The 16001-nt window shown below is 35.7% G+C and overlaps 1 protein-coding gene across 1 annotated transcript in view; it reads left to right on the forward strand.

The window, feature by feature from the left end:
- LOC134529168 (syndetin) overlaps positions 1–16001 on the forward strand; it is a 73468-nt gene that overhangs the window by 45605 nt on the left and 11862 nt on the right. Inside the window, exons 10-17 of the mRNA XM_063362990.1 lie at positions 74–295; positions 1848–1951; positions 2152–2365; positions 3192–3314; positions 4744–4941; positions 5026–5184; positions 10363–10484; positions 10599–10788. Of these exons, the coding sequence (XP_063219060.1) occupies positions 74–295; positions 1848–1951; positions 2152–2365; positions 3192–3314; positions 4744–4941; positions 5026–5184; positions 10363–10484; positions 10599–10788 (1332 nt within the window). The remainder of the gene's footprint in view (positions 1–73; positions 296–1847; positions 1952–2151; positions 2366–3191; positions 3315–4743; positions 4942–5025; positions 5185–10362; positions 10485–10598; positions 10789–16001) is intronic.

The raw sequence follows: 16001 nt of genomic DNA on the forward strand, positions 1-16001 counted from the left end.
CATAATTGCAAGTATGTAGCAACTGTGCTGTGGTATAAAGTGAGTGTCAGTAAATGTGGTTTGCTGCGTGCAGGAATTCCGGTCGCTGCGGCACATCCTGAAGGGCTGGAAGCCGCATGAGCAGCCCACTGTGCAGCGCAGTTGCATCAGCAGCCCAGACTGCAGCAGCAGCAATCATTCCCATGACGGCAGCTCCGTTGCTGGCGGCTACTTCGCCAAGTACTCCGACGACGCCACTCCATTCGATATCGGCTGCGATGACAGTCAAGAAGAAGATATTTTAGCCAACCTTGGTGTAAGTATTTACAAGCTCACACATTCCAACAGTACTTCTTTTTCTTTAAAAATATATATGCATGATAACATTAGTTCAGACAATAAAAGAAACAGGACTTGAAAAAAACCCAGCACAAACAAAATAAATACACTGTCTTCACTACTTGGGAGAAGGCTACTATGTAGACATAAATTTGGGTGTATGTTATCATATATTGTTGGTATTTCTCTTCTTCTCAAATATGTTTCAAAATGTAGAGCACAATGCTTGTTTGTTTGTGTGGTAGCACACTTTATCCAGGAGAATGGGAGTTTAGACCCAGTTTTCTGCACTGAAAAATTCCCTCTCCCCCAAGTGATTTATCATCCTAGGCAAATGGTAGTGCAGTTCCTAAATAGATATCCTCTACATTCCCTACCCCTCTAAGTGGTAACCAGTTACTAGTGTCAAGTGGTGGGCTAGCTCTTAATACCAGATAAAATAATTATTTACAATGATAGCCCACTTTAGTAACAGTTTGTCTAACAGTACATGCCTACACTTACTAAATATTCCTGCGCTAACACAATAACAAGAAAAATTGTCATTTCAGTAAATCTATCATACATCCTAATGACTATATGGTTTTTTAATGTGTTTTCTTTTCAGTAAATATTAATTTAAAAAATATATATTAAATTCAGTAATGCATACCTATTCATTTTGCATTATATTATTTTTTATTTAGCCAATACATAAATAAAATTTTTTTTGATTCATTTGGAGATTTAAATGTGAAAATAGTTAAAAGTCTGCTCATTTTACTTACAAGTTTACACAAAAGTCAAGTTTTGTACAAAAATTATACTTTCTCTTGGTGAAATGTTATTTAGAATGACATGTTCTGAGTAAAATGATACCCATTTATACAGCTTTGGTCATTTAGTAAGTGAAAATATCGTGGCTCAGGAGCCAATTGTGTGACTCATTGTTTGTATGTAATAGTGATATGCACCAGCACAATCTCCTAGCATGAGCACATCTTCCATATTGTCAATGTATTGCCATTTTTGAAAACTGGACTTTCGTTTCTAACCAGAAAATGGCAGAAGAAAAGGAAAATAATTCCGAGTTAATTGTCTGTTTGTTTACAGTTTTAGTTTCGGTAAGGTTACTTTTTATGTGCATAATTTTTGCACCTCCATTTGAAGGCATAAAAAAATATGTGAAAATTCCAAAATATATATATTTGACTATAAATGTTGCTAGATTATGCTGCAAATGTAAATTTGTTGAAAATCGACTGGTTTAAAAAAAAACTTTAATCGGGAGAACTATGAAGTTTAGGCATATGAAAAAAATTTATTATAAATTCAAAAATATAATTTTTATTTTATTTCATGTCATGTTTTTAAGTCCTTACTAAGAAGGTGCTGTGATACTTTAGTTTATCAGTAGTTCAACTTAATAAGTGGTTAGGTTTGGTACATGAAGAACAATGTGAAATAGTGAAAACAATCTGTTAGGTTGGTGGACTACTCTTAAGTTTTGTTAGTCCTCTCTGTCATTTATATTTCTCTTTTTATTCCAGGATGAACCATCAGGATATTTTAGTGATGAAAGTGATGAGGACATCCCTGAAGAGTTGAAAAAGGACTTTGTTGATGAAAATGCGAGTGATGCAGTTATAAGCAAGTATGCACCCGTATATTTTATGGATATTAATTTTTTGTCCAAACTGAAATTTGTATGACATTACCCAACATGACTGTCACAGGTGGTACAATGTAGTTACATGTTACATTTGCTTGGTACCTTTATGTTTTCAGATACTGTTACTTAAATGTATTTGAAAAATTAGCTTTTGTCAACTTACAAATACTGTTAAATTTCAGGGGCCAAAAGTGCACTTCTAAAAGGACAGTTAACCAGGAGATGATGAAAGCACCTATTTTAACTAACACTGCCTTAATAATTCTGCGCCAGTGTGGCAAATACCTGCAAATGAGTCATCTGCTTCGAACAATTGCAAATGAAGTGATCACCTGCATGAGCCAGCTTTTCGATTACTACTTTTATGTGGTTCATTTATTTTTTGCTAATGATCTTGTGAGTATAAACATATGATATTCCCATTCTTTTCCATGGTTATTGATTTAACTCAAATCCAGTATTAAGATTAGAAATAACATGTATCTTGTTAGTGCGTAAAATTAAATTATATACCATTTAAATTTACACATAGTTTAGTGAATCATAACTTATGCACTTACCACGTAATGATATTTGGAGACTAGCAATGTCAAGCATTGTACTTTTGAACTCAGGTTTAATATTATGAATTGTTTCAATTTTTAGTGTGTTTTTATATTAGTTTTATGTTGGGTTTTTTATACCTCTAAGTTATTTACGAGGCTTTGTCTATGAATTATTTATGAGAGAACTTTCTCTTGTACACAGTGGTGCTTGTGGATTGGCAAACAAAAAACAATGTTATATTCTATTTAGTGCATGAAATCATGACAGTTTCATTGGATTTAGCTGTAACATAAAATTCTACTCAATAAAAATTAATTAGTAAATTGTTTCTGATTGACATAGTTGGTCTGGTTTTGACATTTTTTTTAAAATTTCTTACTTCTTAATTACAGGCCCACATTCCACAGTTTTATTTTCTCTTTCAATTTTATTTTGGCACTTTATTATAATAGTGATCTATAAGATGCTTTAAAAGTTTTCTAAGCTGTTGATAATATTTTATCCAGTAACTATCTAATGATATTGTAATATTTATAGGTTTAATTATTCACTCAAAAGTTTATGATTGCACACAGTTTTATTTTAATGTTTGGTTAATTTTTACTATCCAGTGTTGGCCTTGCAAATTAAGTATGTTAGTGGTTTCGTATTACCATTTTTATTTGTACATTTTCAGACGGTTTCATTCAGCACAACTTATAGTTTGAAACTTCAAACCACTTTGAAAAGGATTCATGACAATTTAATTGTCTCGGAAAATGACAAAGCTGTGGAGCATTCTGACCTAGACAGCAGAAAAGTAAGTTGCTTGTGCAATAAATTTTTAGTTGTGGGGTAGCTAGCCGTATCATTTGTCAATTCTCTGTACAGTGAACCTGTATAACAAGAATCTCCTTATAATTAACTGTTTGCTAAATCCCAGTCAAAACTGTCACACTAAATTTTCAACTTTATATAATACAAAATTTGTTTTTATTTTGGATGAAATCTCTGTTATTACAAAGAGAAGAAAGTATTAGTTGGTATTATTTTTCTTAAAAATAGCCAATATTTATAAGAGTTAACATTGTAATGCAAAGGAAATGTTAAGAGTGATAATCTGATAAAGAATCCCGATTAAAATGTACTCAAAAATCCAGTCCATACTAAATGAATGAATAAATTAGGGTTTAGTGTCTCATCGTTATCAATGTTGTTGACTTTTGAAACTTATGAGGGGTGGAATGGTGAGATAGAGCAATAGCAGACTGCTTTGGTAGAAGAAACAGGAGTACCTTGAGAAAACCCACCAGATCACTCTAATGCCTGCAGCATTTGACCTTTTGCAAAAAATTTGGATTTGACACCACCTGGAATCACTTTGTTGAGACAGGAGTGATCTGAAATCCCAACCCCCATGGCATTCCTATAAAGAAGTTCATTTTAGTTTCGAGGATGAACTTTAGTGTAAAACCCAAAGCAAAAGTGCTCTGCTGAAATCAAAACATTCAAAGATAAATTATTGCCATATTTATTGATTATGATTCACTAAATGCTGATTAGATGTAATTTTAAGTGTAGAAGACCACTGAGTAACATGTCAGAAATGTTAACACAGCATTAAATTAGATTTTTGTATTTTGTATTTTGGTAGACATTTTTTTTCTTTCTTTGGGGCTACCTGTTTTTTTTTTTACTAACTCAGGTTGAAGCATATCATTACTATATGTGTATCATTACATAAGGGAATATGCTGGTGCCGTGCAAAACAAAGTGAACTTTATTGGGAAATTTGGATTAGTAATAATAATTTTGTTCTTTGGATACCTTTTTGTTGTTAATTTGGAACTGAGTTTACTGAAGTTACTATTTTTTAATTGAAATGAAAACCATTTTACAGCAGGCAAGATTTACCAACTAAATTTCACTACTTTTAAGAATCTGCAGGATCTCTAAATAGTTTTCAACCCATTTGAAGTCAAAATCAAAGGAAATAAGCAATTGAATCTACTATATTTTCAAAAGTTCTGGACACCTTCTTAAAACTTAAGTTTTCAGTGCCCATTTTATAAATTGTTCACTGTATTTATTTAATCATATTTTGTGAGCTTGTAAGAAATACATATTTTGCTTTTCCATTTTTGTTGAAAAAGTTTTTTTTTATGGTTTAAAGTTTTTTCATAAAATCTCAAATCATTAATAAATTTTGGGGCTTCGAAAATGTATACAACTGGTGACATGTTTTACAGATCTTCCCACCTCGCGTGTCTATTGGTGTTGACTTGACTCAGCCAGAAACGCTGTATGGGTTACCAAAACGAGTGGTCGCAGTGGAATCACTCATTTTCTTGGCGAAACAATTTGAATTCCTTCACAGCTACTTGGAGCACTTGGTGCCTCAAGGCAGTGCTGTGAACACACCGTCGCTGCATCATTTTAACATGCAGGTATGTTCCTTGAATTGTGGCGAGTGCTGGTAGCTTGTAGCACGAGCAGTGTGAAATGTTTTTAAAACTTCATCTTTATTTCAGATAGTCCAAGTCACAATGGATGTTCGCCAGCCAGTGTATATGTGCGTAGCAGGAAGGGCTGTCGATTTCAATCAGATAATCATCCAAATGTCGAAAGTCAACTGGGAAGTGAAAGATGTCAGGAGTGAACATAGTCAATATGTGGACAACCTCCTCAGGGTAAGTATTGGATGAAAGTATAAAATAAATGTTCATGCCATTACATTTTTCTATCAGTTTCTAGCTTCATGATAGGGTGTGCCTAGAAACTAAACCCCACACGTTATAGCTCCCCAATTAGCTTAACTTTCCTTCTACTGCCTCCTGATTTGATTTGATAATTTATTATCCAGTTCCTTCCAAACAAATAAGCTCCCAGTCATCTATAATTTTCTGTAATATTATTATATGCATTAGAGAATTACTTCTTCGAATATAAATAAAATTCTTTCAATTATTTCCTTCTTTAGTTACCTCAATATTATCTTTACTGGCAACATCATCATCCTTTCAAGATAGACATTGAAGTCAATTACACATTCAAGGAAAATTGGTTAAGGAGTTCGTTATGACTTGTGGCTAGGAACCTTCTTAATATTTACGTAGAGTGAGTCAAGAAAATCATGGAAAATTAAAATCAATTTGGATGACTGGGTTTGAACCAAGTTCCTGTAGAATGAGAGTCCAATATGATTTACCAATAGGCCACCTCACTTAGTACTTCGGTGAAAAAGGGTTTTAAACATTTCAAATTTTTTTCCCCTATTGTAAAAAATATTCACAATTAATTACTTTTTGTAGTTAGATTACCTACCACTTCCCATTTCTTTGCATTTGATATATTTTGTTCCTTTCCAGTACATTTTCTTCATTTCCTTACAAGTCTTACACATCTTCACACTTTTCCTGCAATACTCCTTGATTGCCTACATGTATTTAATGTTTGTTTAGTTTATTCATTTTTATCTGAAGTAGGACAGTGCTAAGAAGTGTATAGTGTTTGTTTGAGATGATGTGGATATGTGGAAAAATGTTCAATATAAAGAAGTTCCTCCAAGATCTTAAATTTTTTTTTACATTATATGTTCAAGATGTTTGCTGGATGAAGGTGGAATATTCTTTATATGTCAGTTTTGGGTGATAGTTTAAATTTAGAAAGTAATTATATCAATTTTTACAATGAAATGAAATTTGTTAAATTTTAATAAAAATTTTATGCAATAAGGCAGGCCAGCTTGCCAACCAGCCAGCGTGCTCGCCTACGGGTGGGGCACAGTCCATTACCATTGCAATGCTTAATCAGATAAGCAATTGTGCCTTGCTTCCCCAGTCCTCAGCTCCTTTGGAGGGTTTCGGCACGTTCCCAGAGCCCTGCCTGCATGAAGTGGCGTAACTAGGATGCCATTGTTCTGAAAGCTTCAGGTGTCAAGTCAACCCTGATGACGTGACTCTTCAAAGGGGTGCGAGACCATTCCAGATGGGGGCTGAAGGGTGTGAAAATGGGGACGGTAGCCTCCAAGGCAGTGAAGTGAGGAGGGCGATTGATGACCTCTTGGTGGCAAACGTGAATGATGAGCTACGGGCTTCCTGTGCAGAGACTGGTGCATCAGGACTGTGTTGTGTGTGATGGACGAGTGAGTAATTCGAGGCAGTTTGTTGGGACAGAGGTACACAGTAAGAGACGAGCAGTAGGGAGAGTCACCGTCGAGTCGAGCTCCAGTGGGGAGATTAAACATGGACTAAATGAAAGAGTGATTAATTTGTAGGCAGACATAATTTATATAATTGATTTATAGTTTAAATAGTAGTTAATAAAAAGACTGTAACTGATTAGTCTATCCTTTTTGAAACTGTTTTCCCACTCATAACATTTGGTGTCAGTAGTAGGGATAGCCCTAATTAATAGTTTAAGGTTTCAGTTTTGAAATTGAGATGAGCCAAAAAATTAAAAAAAATTAATATTTAGTTATTTAAGAATATAGTGTTAAGAACTTTAGTTAGTTTTGTGTTTAATAAAGTTAGTTTTAGTTTTGAGTAGAAATTTAGGTTGGCTCATAGGTGAAATTAGAGTGTAGTTAATAGGACAGTAGTGATAGGGACAGATTGATAGTATATGTGAAAAAGGCAGATGGCAGCTTATGTACTTAGGAACATAATGGCTTTCTTGGCTGAAATCAAGAGTGGCCAAGAGGAAATTAAGACTAAAATTAGGGGACTTAGGAGTAGCGAGGAAGAAATGAAGCGCAGCCAGGAAAAATTGGGGAAAAGGCAGGAGAAAATGGTGTGTAGCCAAGAAGAGATGAAGAAAGAAATGTTGAGTGAAGTAAGGAACACTTAAGTAAAGATGGAGAATGAAATGAAGAGTGAAATTAATACGTTCTTGACACAAATGCAAGTGGAAATGGACTGGGCACTGTACTTTCCCAGGTTCAGGATGGGAGGGAATTAGTCACTGGGTACTACAAAAAGCCTTATCTAAGCCAGAACATAACAAACGTTACCAGAAGAGAACTACTTCTAGCTGTAGTTGTCCCTGCAGCATTTACAAAAATATTTATATGGGACAAAATTTCTTGTACACACTGGCCATGCTGCTTTTAGGTGGCTTTTGCAGTTCAAAAAGCCAGAGGGATAACTCGCTAGGTGAATTGAGCAGATACAACACTATGATTGCTAAATCGAACACAGGAAGGGCCAAACTCACAGTAAAACTAAAGCCCTGTCTCGCCGACCATACTATGTAGACTGCAATCATTGCATAAGGGCAAAGAAGAACGAAGGAATTGAAGATATCTCACGTACAATTATCGTTAACAGCGAGGATAAATGGGACCATGTCAGCCTAAAAGTGTCAGAGCAACAAGACCTGACCTAGGGCCCATTGTAGGCTGGTTAAAGAGGGATACAGAATGTCCATCATGGCATGAGATATCCAGTGACCGAAAGGCTGTGAAAGCGTATTGGGTACAGAGGGATTCCTTAGGGATGGGGAATGGGTTATTGAAGAGGGCATGGGGCAGTCCAAATGGGAAAGTGGTTACCATGCATCTACTCCTCCTGACAAGCCTAGTGCCTGATGTACTAAAAGAAATGCACCTTGGGTGATCATCTGGTGTAAATAAAATTCTAGCTAAGATTCATCAGCGCTACTACTAGTTGATGTGCTGTCGGGATGTAGAGGCTTGACGTAAACAGTTTAGCCCGAAAAGGGCCACAGTACTGTAGTCGTGGAAAAAAGAGGCCCTACAATATTGGAGCTCCATTTGAGAGGGTAGCCATTGGCATTGTTGGGCCATTTCCCAAGACTAAAGATGATAACTGGTATATCCTGGTGGCCATTGATTATTTCATCTAGTTGCCAGAGGCTTATGCTCTTCCTAACCAGAACGCCACCACAGTGGTGGACGCACTAGTCAACCATCTCATCTGCAAATTCGGGATGCAGATAGAGCTGCAGTCAGACCAAGGCCGCAATTTTGAACCGGCTATATTCCAGGAGGTGTGTCGGCTACTCGGGATGAAGAAAACCAGGACCACAGTCTTAAATCCTCTGTGGGATGGTATAATGGAAAGGTTTCACACCACCCTAGAAGAGCACCTTGCCAAGGTTGTGGCTGACCATCATCAAGATTGGAATCAACACATCCAATTATTCCTGATGGCTTATAGGGCTGCCATTCATGGCTCAACTGGACAGACTCCTGCGAGTATTGTGTTTGGACAGGAGTTGAGGCTACCCTGTGACATTAAGTTCGGCTATCCTCGCCAAGAGCCAACCAGCACCACTATGTCAATCATTCGAAGGATCGTATGGCACTTATACACGATCAGGCTCATAAAATCTTTGATTAGCGATGAACCGTATGAAGACGAGGTACGACCTGAAGGCTAACTCGACTGGACCTGCAACAAAAGAAAGGCAGGGGCCTTAAGTTTCAAGCAGCATGGGAAGACCCATATGAAGTGTTCGGACATCTAAATGATGTGGTCTGCTGCATCCAGAGAGGAAAGAGGGGACGAAAGAAAGTGGTACATTTGGACTGACTGAGGGAATAAGCCGGAAGAGATGTGTTACCTGTTTCGGACGAACAGGTTTAAGAAGGGGGCAATTTTACGAGGATAATGGGATGCTGGGCAACGAAGCAGCCCAGCCTGCCAACCAGCCTACGTGCTCGCCTGCGGGTGGGGCGCAGTGCGGTTAATTATCATTAAAACGTCTATAATTGTATTAGCAACAACGCCATGCTACCTCCCACTCCCCACCCCCCCCTGCTTCCCCATTCTTAAGCGCCCCTGGAGGGATCAGCATGTTTCTGGAGCCTCTCCTGCATGAAGTGGCACAACCGGAATGCCATTGTTCTGGAAGCTTTGGGTGTCAAGTCGACCCGGATAATGTGACACTTCAAAGGGGTGCAAGACCATTCCAGAAGGGGGCTAAAGGGTATAAAAATGCTGATACCAGCCTCAAAGGCAGTGAAGTGAGGTGGGTGAATGACCCCTTGGTGAGGGATGGGCTTGAATGCATCAGAACTGTGTTGTGTGAGATGGACAAGAGTGAGTAGTGCAAGGCAGTGTGTTGGGTCTGAGGTGTGGGGTTAGAAACGAACAGTAGGGGGGGGGGGGGGTGAGCCACTGTGGAGTCGAGCTCCAGTGAAGAGAGTACACTGTGGTAAATGAAAGAGTGATTAATTTGTTGATAGACATTTTAAATATTCTAATTTAATTAACACTGAAAATACTAGTTGATATATAAAACTGAATATTATTAATTGATCTATCTTTTTACAACCTTTTTTTCCACTAATAACAGTATGCTATTGAGTTATCATACAATTTCTCTATCATATTCCTAGGGTTTTCATCCAAAACCACAGACTAGAGTAGACTCTTGAGCTCTTTCGAGAGCTTGTGTTTCTGTAGTCAGTGTGACGTGGGTGAAATTAGTTCTGTGGCAGTTGACTCATAATAAAACAAAAAAAACACTTGGAGAATAATTTGTTGCAGCCTTTCAAATCCACAATAGCTTATATGGTCAAGTGTGCTATTTGTAGTTTTAATGTGAGGTGTCATTGCGGGACATGTATATAAAAGAACATATGTATTTTCTATTGTTATGAGTATAGTTTGCCTTAAAAAATCTTAAGCAAGTTTTTTTTTTTGAAACTTGATAATGATTTTTGTGTCTGATAGAAAGGTGAATTATTTATCAAATTGCATTTGCAAACATTGAGAAAGAGATCAAATCCATCAGGTTTAAGAACTTTTTGGATTGCAAATATTTCTGCAACTATGGTAAGTAACTAATGTAGAATTTTTAAAATAATGTTCAGTTATTATTTGCTGTTTTTAATATTGCAGGAGCTACAGATTTTTAGCATGCGGCTGGATGACATCGGCCGTCGGATCCCTTTGTCTCAAGAAGTGTTGAACACACTTTGGGAGAGCGTCGCCTACCTGTGTTGCAATATGTTTGTTGAAGGGTTAGTAGAACATTTATAGTAATTGTCAATGAGTGCTCTTAATCAATTTCTTTATGGTGCTGAGTTTCATCTTAAAATATATATATATATATATATTTTTGCTTTCTCATTTAGGTTTTCGAATGCAAAGAAGTGTTCAAATGGAGGCAGGGCACTCATGCAACTGGACTTTACTCAGTTCCTGTCAAAGTTTGAGAAGTTAACTTCAATCAAGCCGGTGCCGAACAGAGAGTTAGTGGAGCTGTATGTGAAAGCTTACTACCAGCACGAAGCAGAGCTAGAGGCGTGGATAAAGGAACATTGTGTAAGTTTTGAAATACTGCAATTTATTTTTTTTTACATTTTTATATCTGCCAACTGAATCCTATTTTGCCATATGGTAATTTTTTTGTAGGTCTTAGATCAGGCAATGCCTATTCCTTCCACTCCCCCAAATACTTTGAGAAAAAAATATGCATAATAATTATGTTGCAACTACATAGTTGTTTTGGCCCAACTCATTGGTGAAAGTTAGCAACATTGGAAGCACAGAAAAAAAAGTATATAGGGGGCAGAAACAGTTTGTTATTTGCACATGTTATTTTAGAAACTGATTTAGTGACTTTTTGAAATATAATTACAGTTTTAATTTTTTATTTATTTCTGCAAGAAACACAATTTGTTTTGATGCTACATCACCAATGAAAGTTTCATAAACTTTAAATTTTGGATGTTAACCTGCCCAAATCAAGAAGCTAATGGATTGTGTACATAAAAGGTTTGAGAATGTCTCTGCATCATCGTTAAAGAAACAGCCTCAAGGAAATTAAAGAAAACATCATCTATTCAATTTATAAGCTGTTTACTTGTGTTGCAAATTTTTAAGATTCTTACTCAACCAGTAAACATTGTACATAGTTGATCTGCTTGTGGCAAACTTTGTAAAACTACATGTTCCTGATGTATACCTACCCTGACTTCAGCATAACAACAGCAACAATAAAGTGCCTTCTCAAATGGCCATTTCAAAATGTCCCGTTGTTTTGCATGTGGAAGCAGCTAATTTAATGGCAGAAACACTTATGCCTTTGTAGTGACAGTGTTTTCACATGTGCTGCAGGTGTTTGAAACAGCATGGAAACATCTGAAAATTGTGATATACTTACATAGATATTATTTTAAAGCAAGGAAGGTATTAAATTGTTTTTCCTAAAGCCAACTGTTATCAGTTCAAGTTCAAAAATATTTACAAATTATTTTTAATTTTTCAAATATTCGCTGATATTCTATTAGCATTTGAGTCACAATAAAATAATTGGCATGGAGCGAGGTGGTGCAGTAGTAAGACACTGGACTCTTATTCCAGAGAACCTGGGTTTGGATTCTGGTCCGTCCATCCTGATTTGGATTTTCCATAGTTTCCTGAAATCTTGCCAGGCAAATGCTGGATGGTTCTTTACTGCAGGCCATGGCTTATTCCTCTCCCACTATCCCTGTTCTGTGTAGTTGTGTGTTAACTGTCTTTAATGACCTGTCTGTCGACAGGATGCTAAGCCAAATACAATAGACTTACGATAGTTGAGCATCCAGTGGTCCGGAATGCCTGATAGTCCGGCACCAGTGACTCGGTTTCACATGCCATGTTGGTTTTTTTTTCAATACTTTTATTTAAAGGCTAATTATAAAATTTTAACCTGATACCTTGTTTTTGTTGTTCTGCAACAAATATTTGCCACAGCTATCCACTTAGTGTAACATCATTGGTGTAAAATGGCGCCTAAGTCTTCGTAATTATCATCACTTGCACGACTTTTTACACCCATGATATTACAATAAGTGAATATTTGTGGCAAATATTTGTTGCAGAACAACAGATGCAAGGGAGGTAGCGAGTTAAAATTTTATAAGTAGCCCTTTCAAAAATGTAATGATATGAAAAAATCAATATGGCATTTGAGACTGAGCCTTAAGCCAACTAAAGCTAAAAACCCCTTTTATATGCACATATTCAGCAGACACTTTTGGTAGTGTGATGAAAGTGCTAATTTTATCACTAATGATTTTTTCCCAAATAATTTTTTTTTTCCTTTCAGTATTAGATTGTTACAGATGAACTGTTTTGGAAATTTCATAAAATCTTAGTGTTTGCACCAGGGTGCATCCAAAATTATAAGTATGTTTGAGGCTCGTATATATATATATATATATATATATATATATATATATATATATATATATATATATATATATATATATATATATATATATATATATATAATCAGGGTGTCTACTGACCCTGGAAAACCTGGAAAACCTGGAAATATCAGGGAATTTTGTAATCAGGGAATAATCAGGGAAAAATCAGGGAATTTTTTTAAAAATCAGGGAATTTTTGTTTGGTAGGTTGTAGTTGGCAATACGTTTTTTGTTTATTGATCAGCTTGCATTGGCGTGGCATCATGTGTATCCCCTCCCATTTTTATTTTTGAATGGCAATTAACGAACAATTCCCACGTCCAAATTCTTTTATTTACCATCGGATTCGGAAGTGGCATCAAATCACGTGATACAAACTGGTTCAAGATGGTCTGTTATCCTGCTGACGTGACGTGCTGCAGCATGTGCTTCCCACGTTCAGATTATACCGACAGGTGCATTTAATTTTAAGTATCTATGGATGCCCTCAACGTAAACTGGACATTTTTGTTAGCGTTGAAAATACATATTACAGACACTTTTGGTGAAGATTCACCATCTTTGCTAGAAATTGGTAGCTGTGGGCTTCATACGGTCCATGGTGCTTTCAAAACTGGAATTTCTGTTACACAATGGGACGTTTTTAGTTTTTTGAGGCACAGTTACTATTTGTTTAAGCACATATCTGCAAGGAGGGCAGATTACTTTAGAATAACTGGATCAGAGCTTTTTCCCAAGAAATTTTGTGCAATCATATGGAATACTGCAGTTGCTGAGCGTGCCATGAAAATGTTACCCCACCTAAAGAAATTGGTTAGTGAAGTTTCTATTTCATCTCTCTCTTTCAGTGTAGTGAAATGTGCTCTTTAAGATAATCTTCTAAAAGTAAAATTGACATTCTTCCTTTTTTTGGCATCAGAGCTGGAATTGTTTCTCACAATGTTCCAAAGTGAAGCACCCATGGCACCTTTTCTCTATGATTCACTGGTTTTATTAGCTTTGGCAGGAAAATTTTGAAACCAGTAGTACTGAATAGCTTTAGGGAGAAATGCAATGTATCTCCATTGGATGTAGATAACCAGGAAAATCTATTGACTGCTAACAATATCAAGTTGGGTTATGCAGTACGCCATGCCATCAGGAAAGAGAAAGTACTAGAAAAGTCTGTCCTGTTACAGAAAAATGATAGGACTTGTCTAAAGGTTATGGTAAAAAAAACTTCAAGACAAAAGTCCCCTGAAGTACAATCTTACCAAGGGAATTTCCTGCTTATGTCCGTCTGTGGCTTTAAATTCGGGTGTGAGGAAACAGCGTGTGAAGTACAGTTTAGAATGTTGTCTTCAAAACAGGTGGCTATCAGGACAAGAAGCTGATAACATTGAGTGATCATATCAGTTGGTATGTTCCTTGCAAGATTCTGCAGCACTGTTCTCGTCTTTTTCTCGAGAAGACGGGCGCCTTGATCACTTGTGGATGCTCATTCTTAAGGCATATACAGTAGCTTCCAAAACAGGCCTTCTAAAGTTTGTGAGGATGGTGTTGGTACTTTCCCATGGAAATGCATCATTGGAAAGAGGATTTTCAGTGAATTCTAATCAGCTGACTGAAAACTTGCAGGAAGAAATACTGATTGCACAAAGACAGATGTATGACTTTGTTCAACGTTCTGGAGGTGTAGAGCAGTATGTAAGAAATGCTAGTTGTAGGCGTAAGGAAGCCCTGCAAACAAAACAAAAAGAAAAGGAAGCTACAGACAAGAAGAAGGCAGAAAAAAGAAGAGTTGAAGAGGAGATCAAGGCATTGCAGTTGAAGAAGGCTCGAATGTTGGATTTGGCTCGTTCTGAAGTAAGTGCAATAGACGCAAAAGTTGAGTCACTGCGAAATTGATGGGAGCTTCCTTTTACTAATTTTTTTTTGCAAAAGGAAGTGTGTGAAATATTTGTAGCAGCATCTTTTATTTGCCATCAATTGAGTCACTTTGGCCACATTTGGAAGAAGGTAATTTTTTTACTAATTTAAGTAAGTTGAAATACTTTGGAACCCGTCATTGTAATATTATGCAATTTTTTTTTCAGTTTCTTGGAATGTCGTAATTGTGTTAAAGAAAACCTGGAAAAATTCAGTTTTAGACATGGAAAACCTGGAAAAATCAGGGAATTTAATTTACTTGATCTGGTAGACACCCTGATATATATATATATATATATAATGTGTTTATAAGTATATTTTATGTTTATATAATAAATATATTTATTTGTATGCACAAACACCATTATTATTGCATGAAAACTGATGAAAATATGTTGTACATCAACACAGCATGGGTGATTGTTTTTGAAGATAAGTTCATGATATAATGAATGCCCCTTTCAAATTATCCTTTTAGGAATACTATTTAGTTAGAAAATAGTGTATCATATTACATATATGCAGTTAACTATGTGTTTGACTGTGCATCAATGGTATGTACATCATTTATTTATTGCTGTCCATAAATATTGTCATTAGATGGTTAGTTTAGGGGTTAGTATCGTAAATTATTTTGCTTCTAGTAGATCATGTTTTTGCACATGATTTTAATTAATTCATAACATTGCCATATTTAATTGTATAGAAAGTGTTTTCTTCTAAACTAGTCCTTATGGTTTTTATGAACTTAAAGGCAAATTTTTATGTCAGTCCTAGCATGGACTGAAAGCATGAAATCATGTGGCATACAGTTTTTGATTAACCGTTCATATGTAGTCATTGTCTTCAAATTCTTCATTTTTAGTATACCATTCATAGAACAATAAAAATTAGGTTTTCCAAAAAGATACCCATGTTTTGGGGTTTTTAGAGGAACCTAATTTTTATTGATTTATGAATGATATACTAAAAATACAGAGTTTGAAGACAAAGGCTACATATGAATGGTTAATTCAAAACTATGTGCCAAATGATTTCATACTTTAAGTACATGCAAGGACCGACAAAAATTTATTTTTAAGTTCATAAAAACAGTTAAATTAGGACTTGTTTAGAAGAAAACACCTTTGATACTATTAAATATGTTTGTATTAGAAATTAATTAAAAATCATTTGCAAAAACAAAAAAATATTAGTACAAAACAATTTAAAACACAATCCCTTTAATGGGGGTTACATTTATTGTGTCTAACCTAAACAGTATTGACTACAAAAATTTCAGCAGTTTTTGAGAAGATTAAAATATAGAGTCAACCATATTTTAATGTAAATGGCTGGCAATGTTATCATCACAGAAAAGTATTTTTTTAGAATTCAAGCAAATTATTTTTATGGATTTACTTTTTATTTTAGTTATGATTCATGCTCTGCAGA

Source organism: Bacillus rossius, chromosome 2, assembly GCF_032445375.1.
Source record: "Bacillus rossius redtenbacheri isolate Brsri chromosome 2, Brsri_v3, whole genome shotgun sequence".
NCBI lineage: Eukaryota > Metazoa > Arthropoda > Insecta > Phasmatodea > Bacillidae > Bacillus > Bacillus rossius.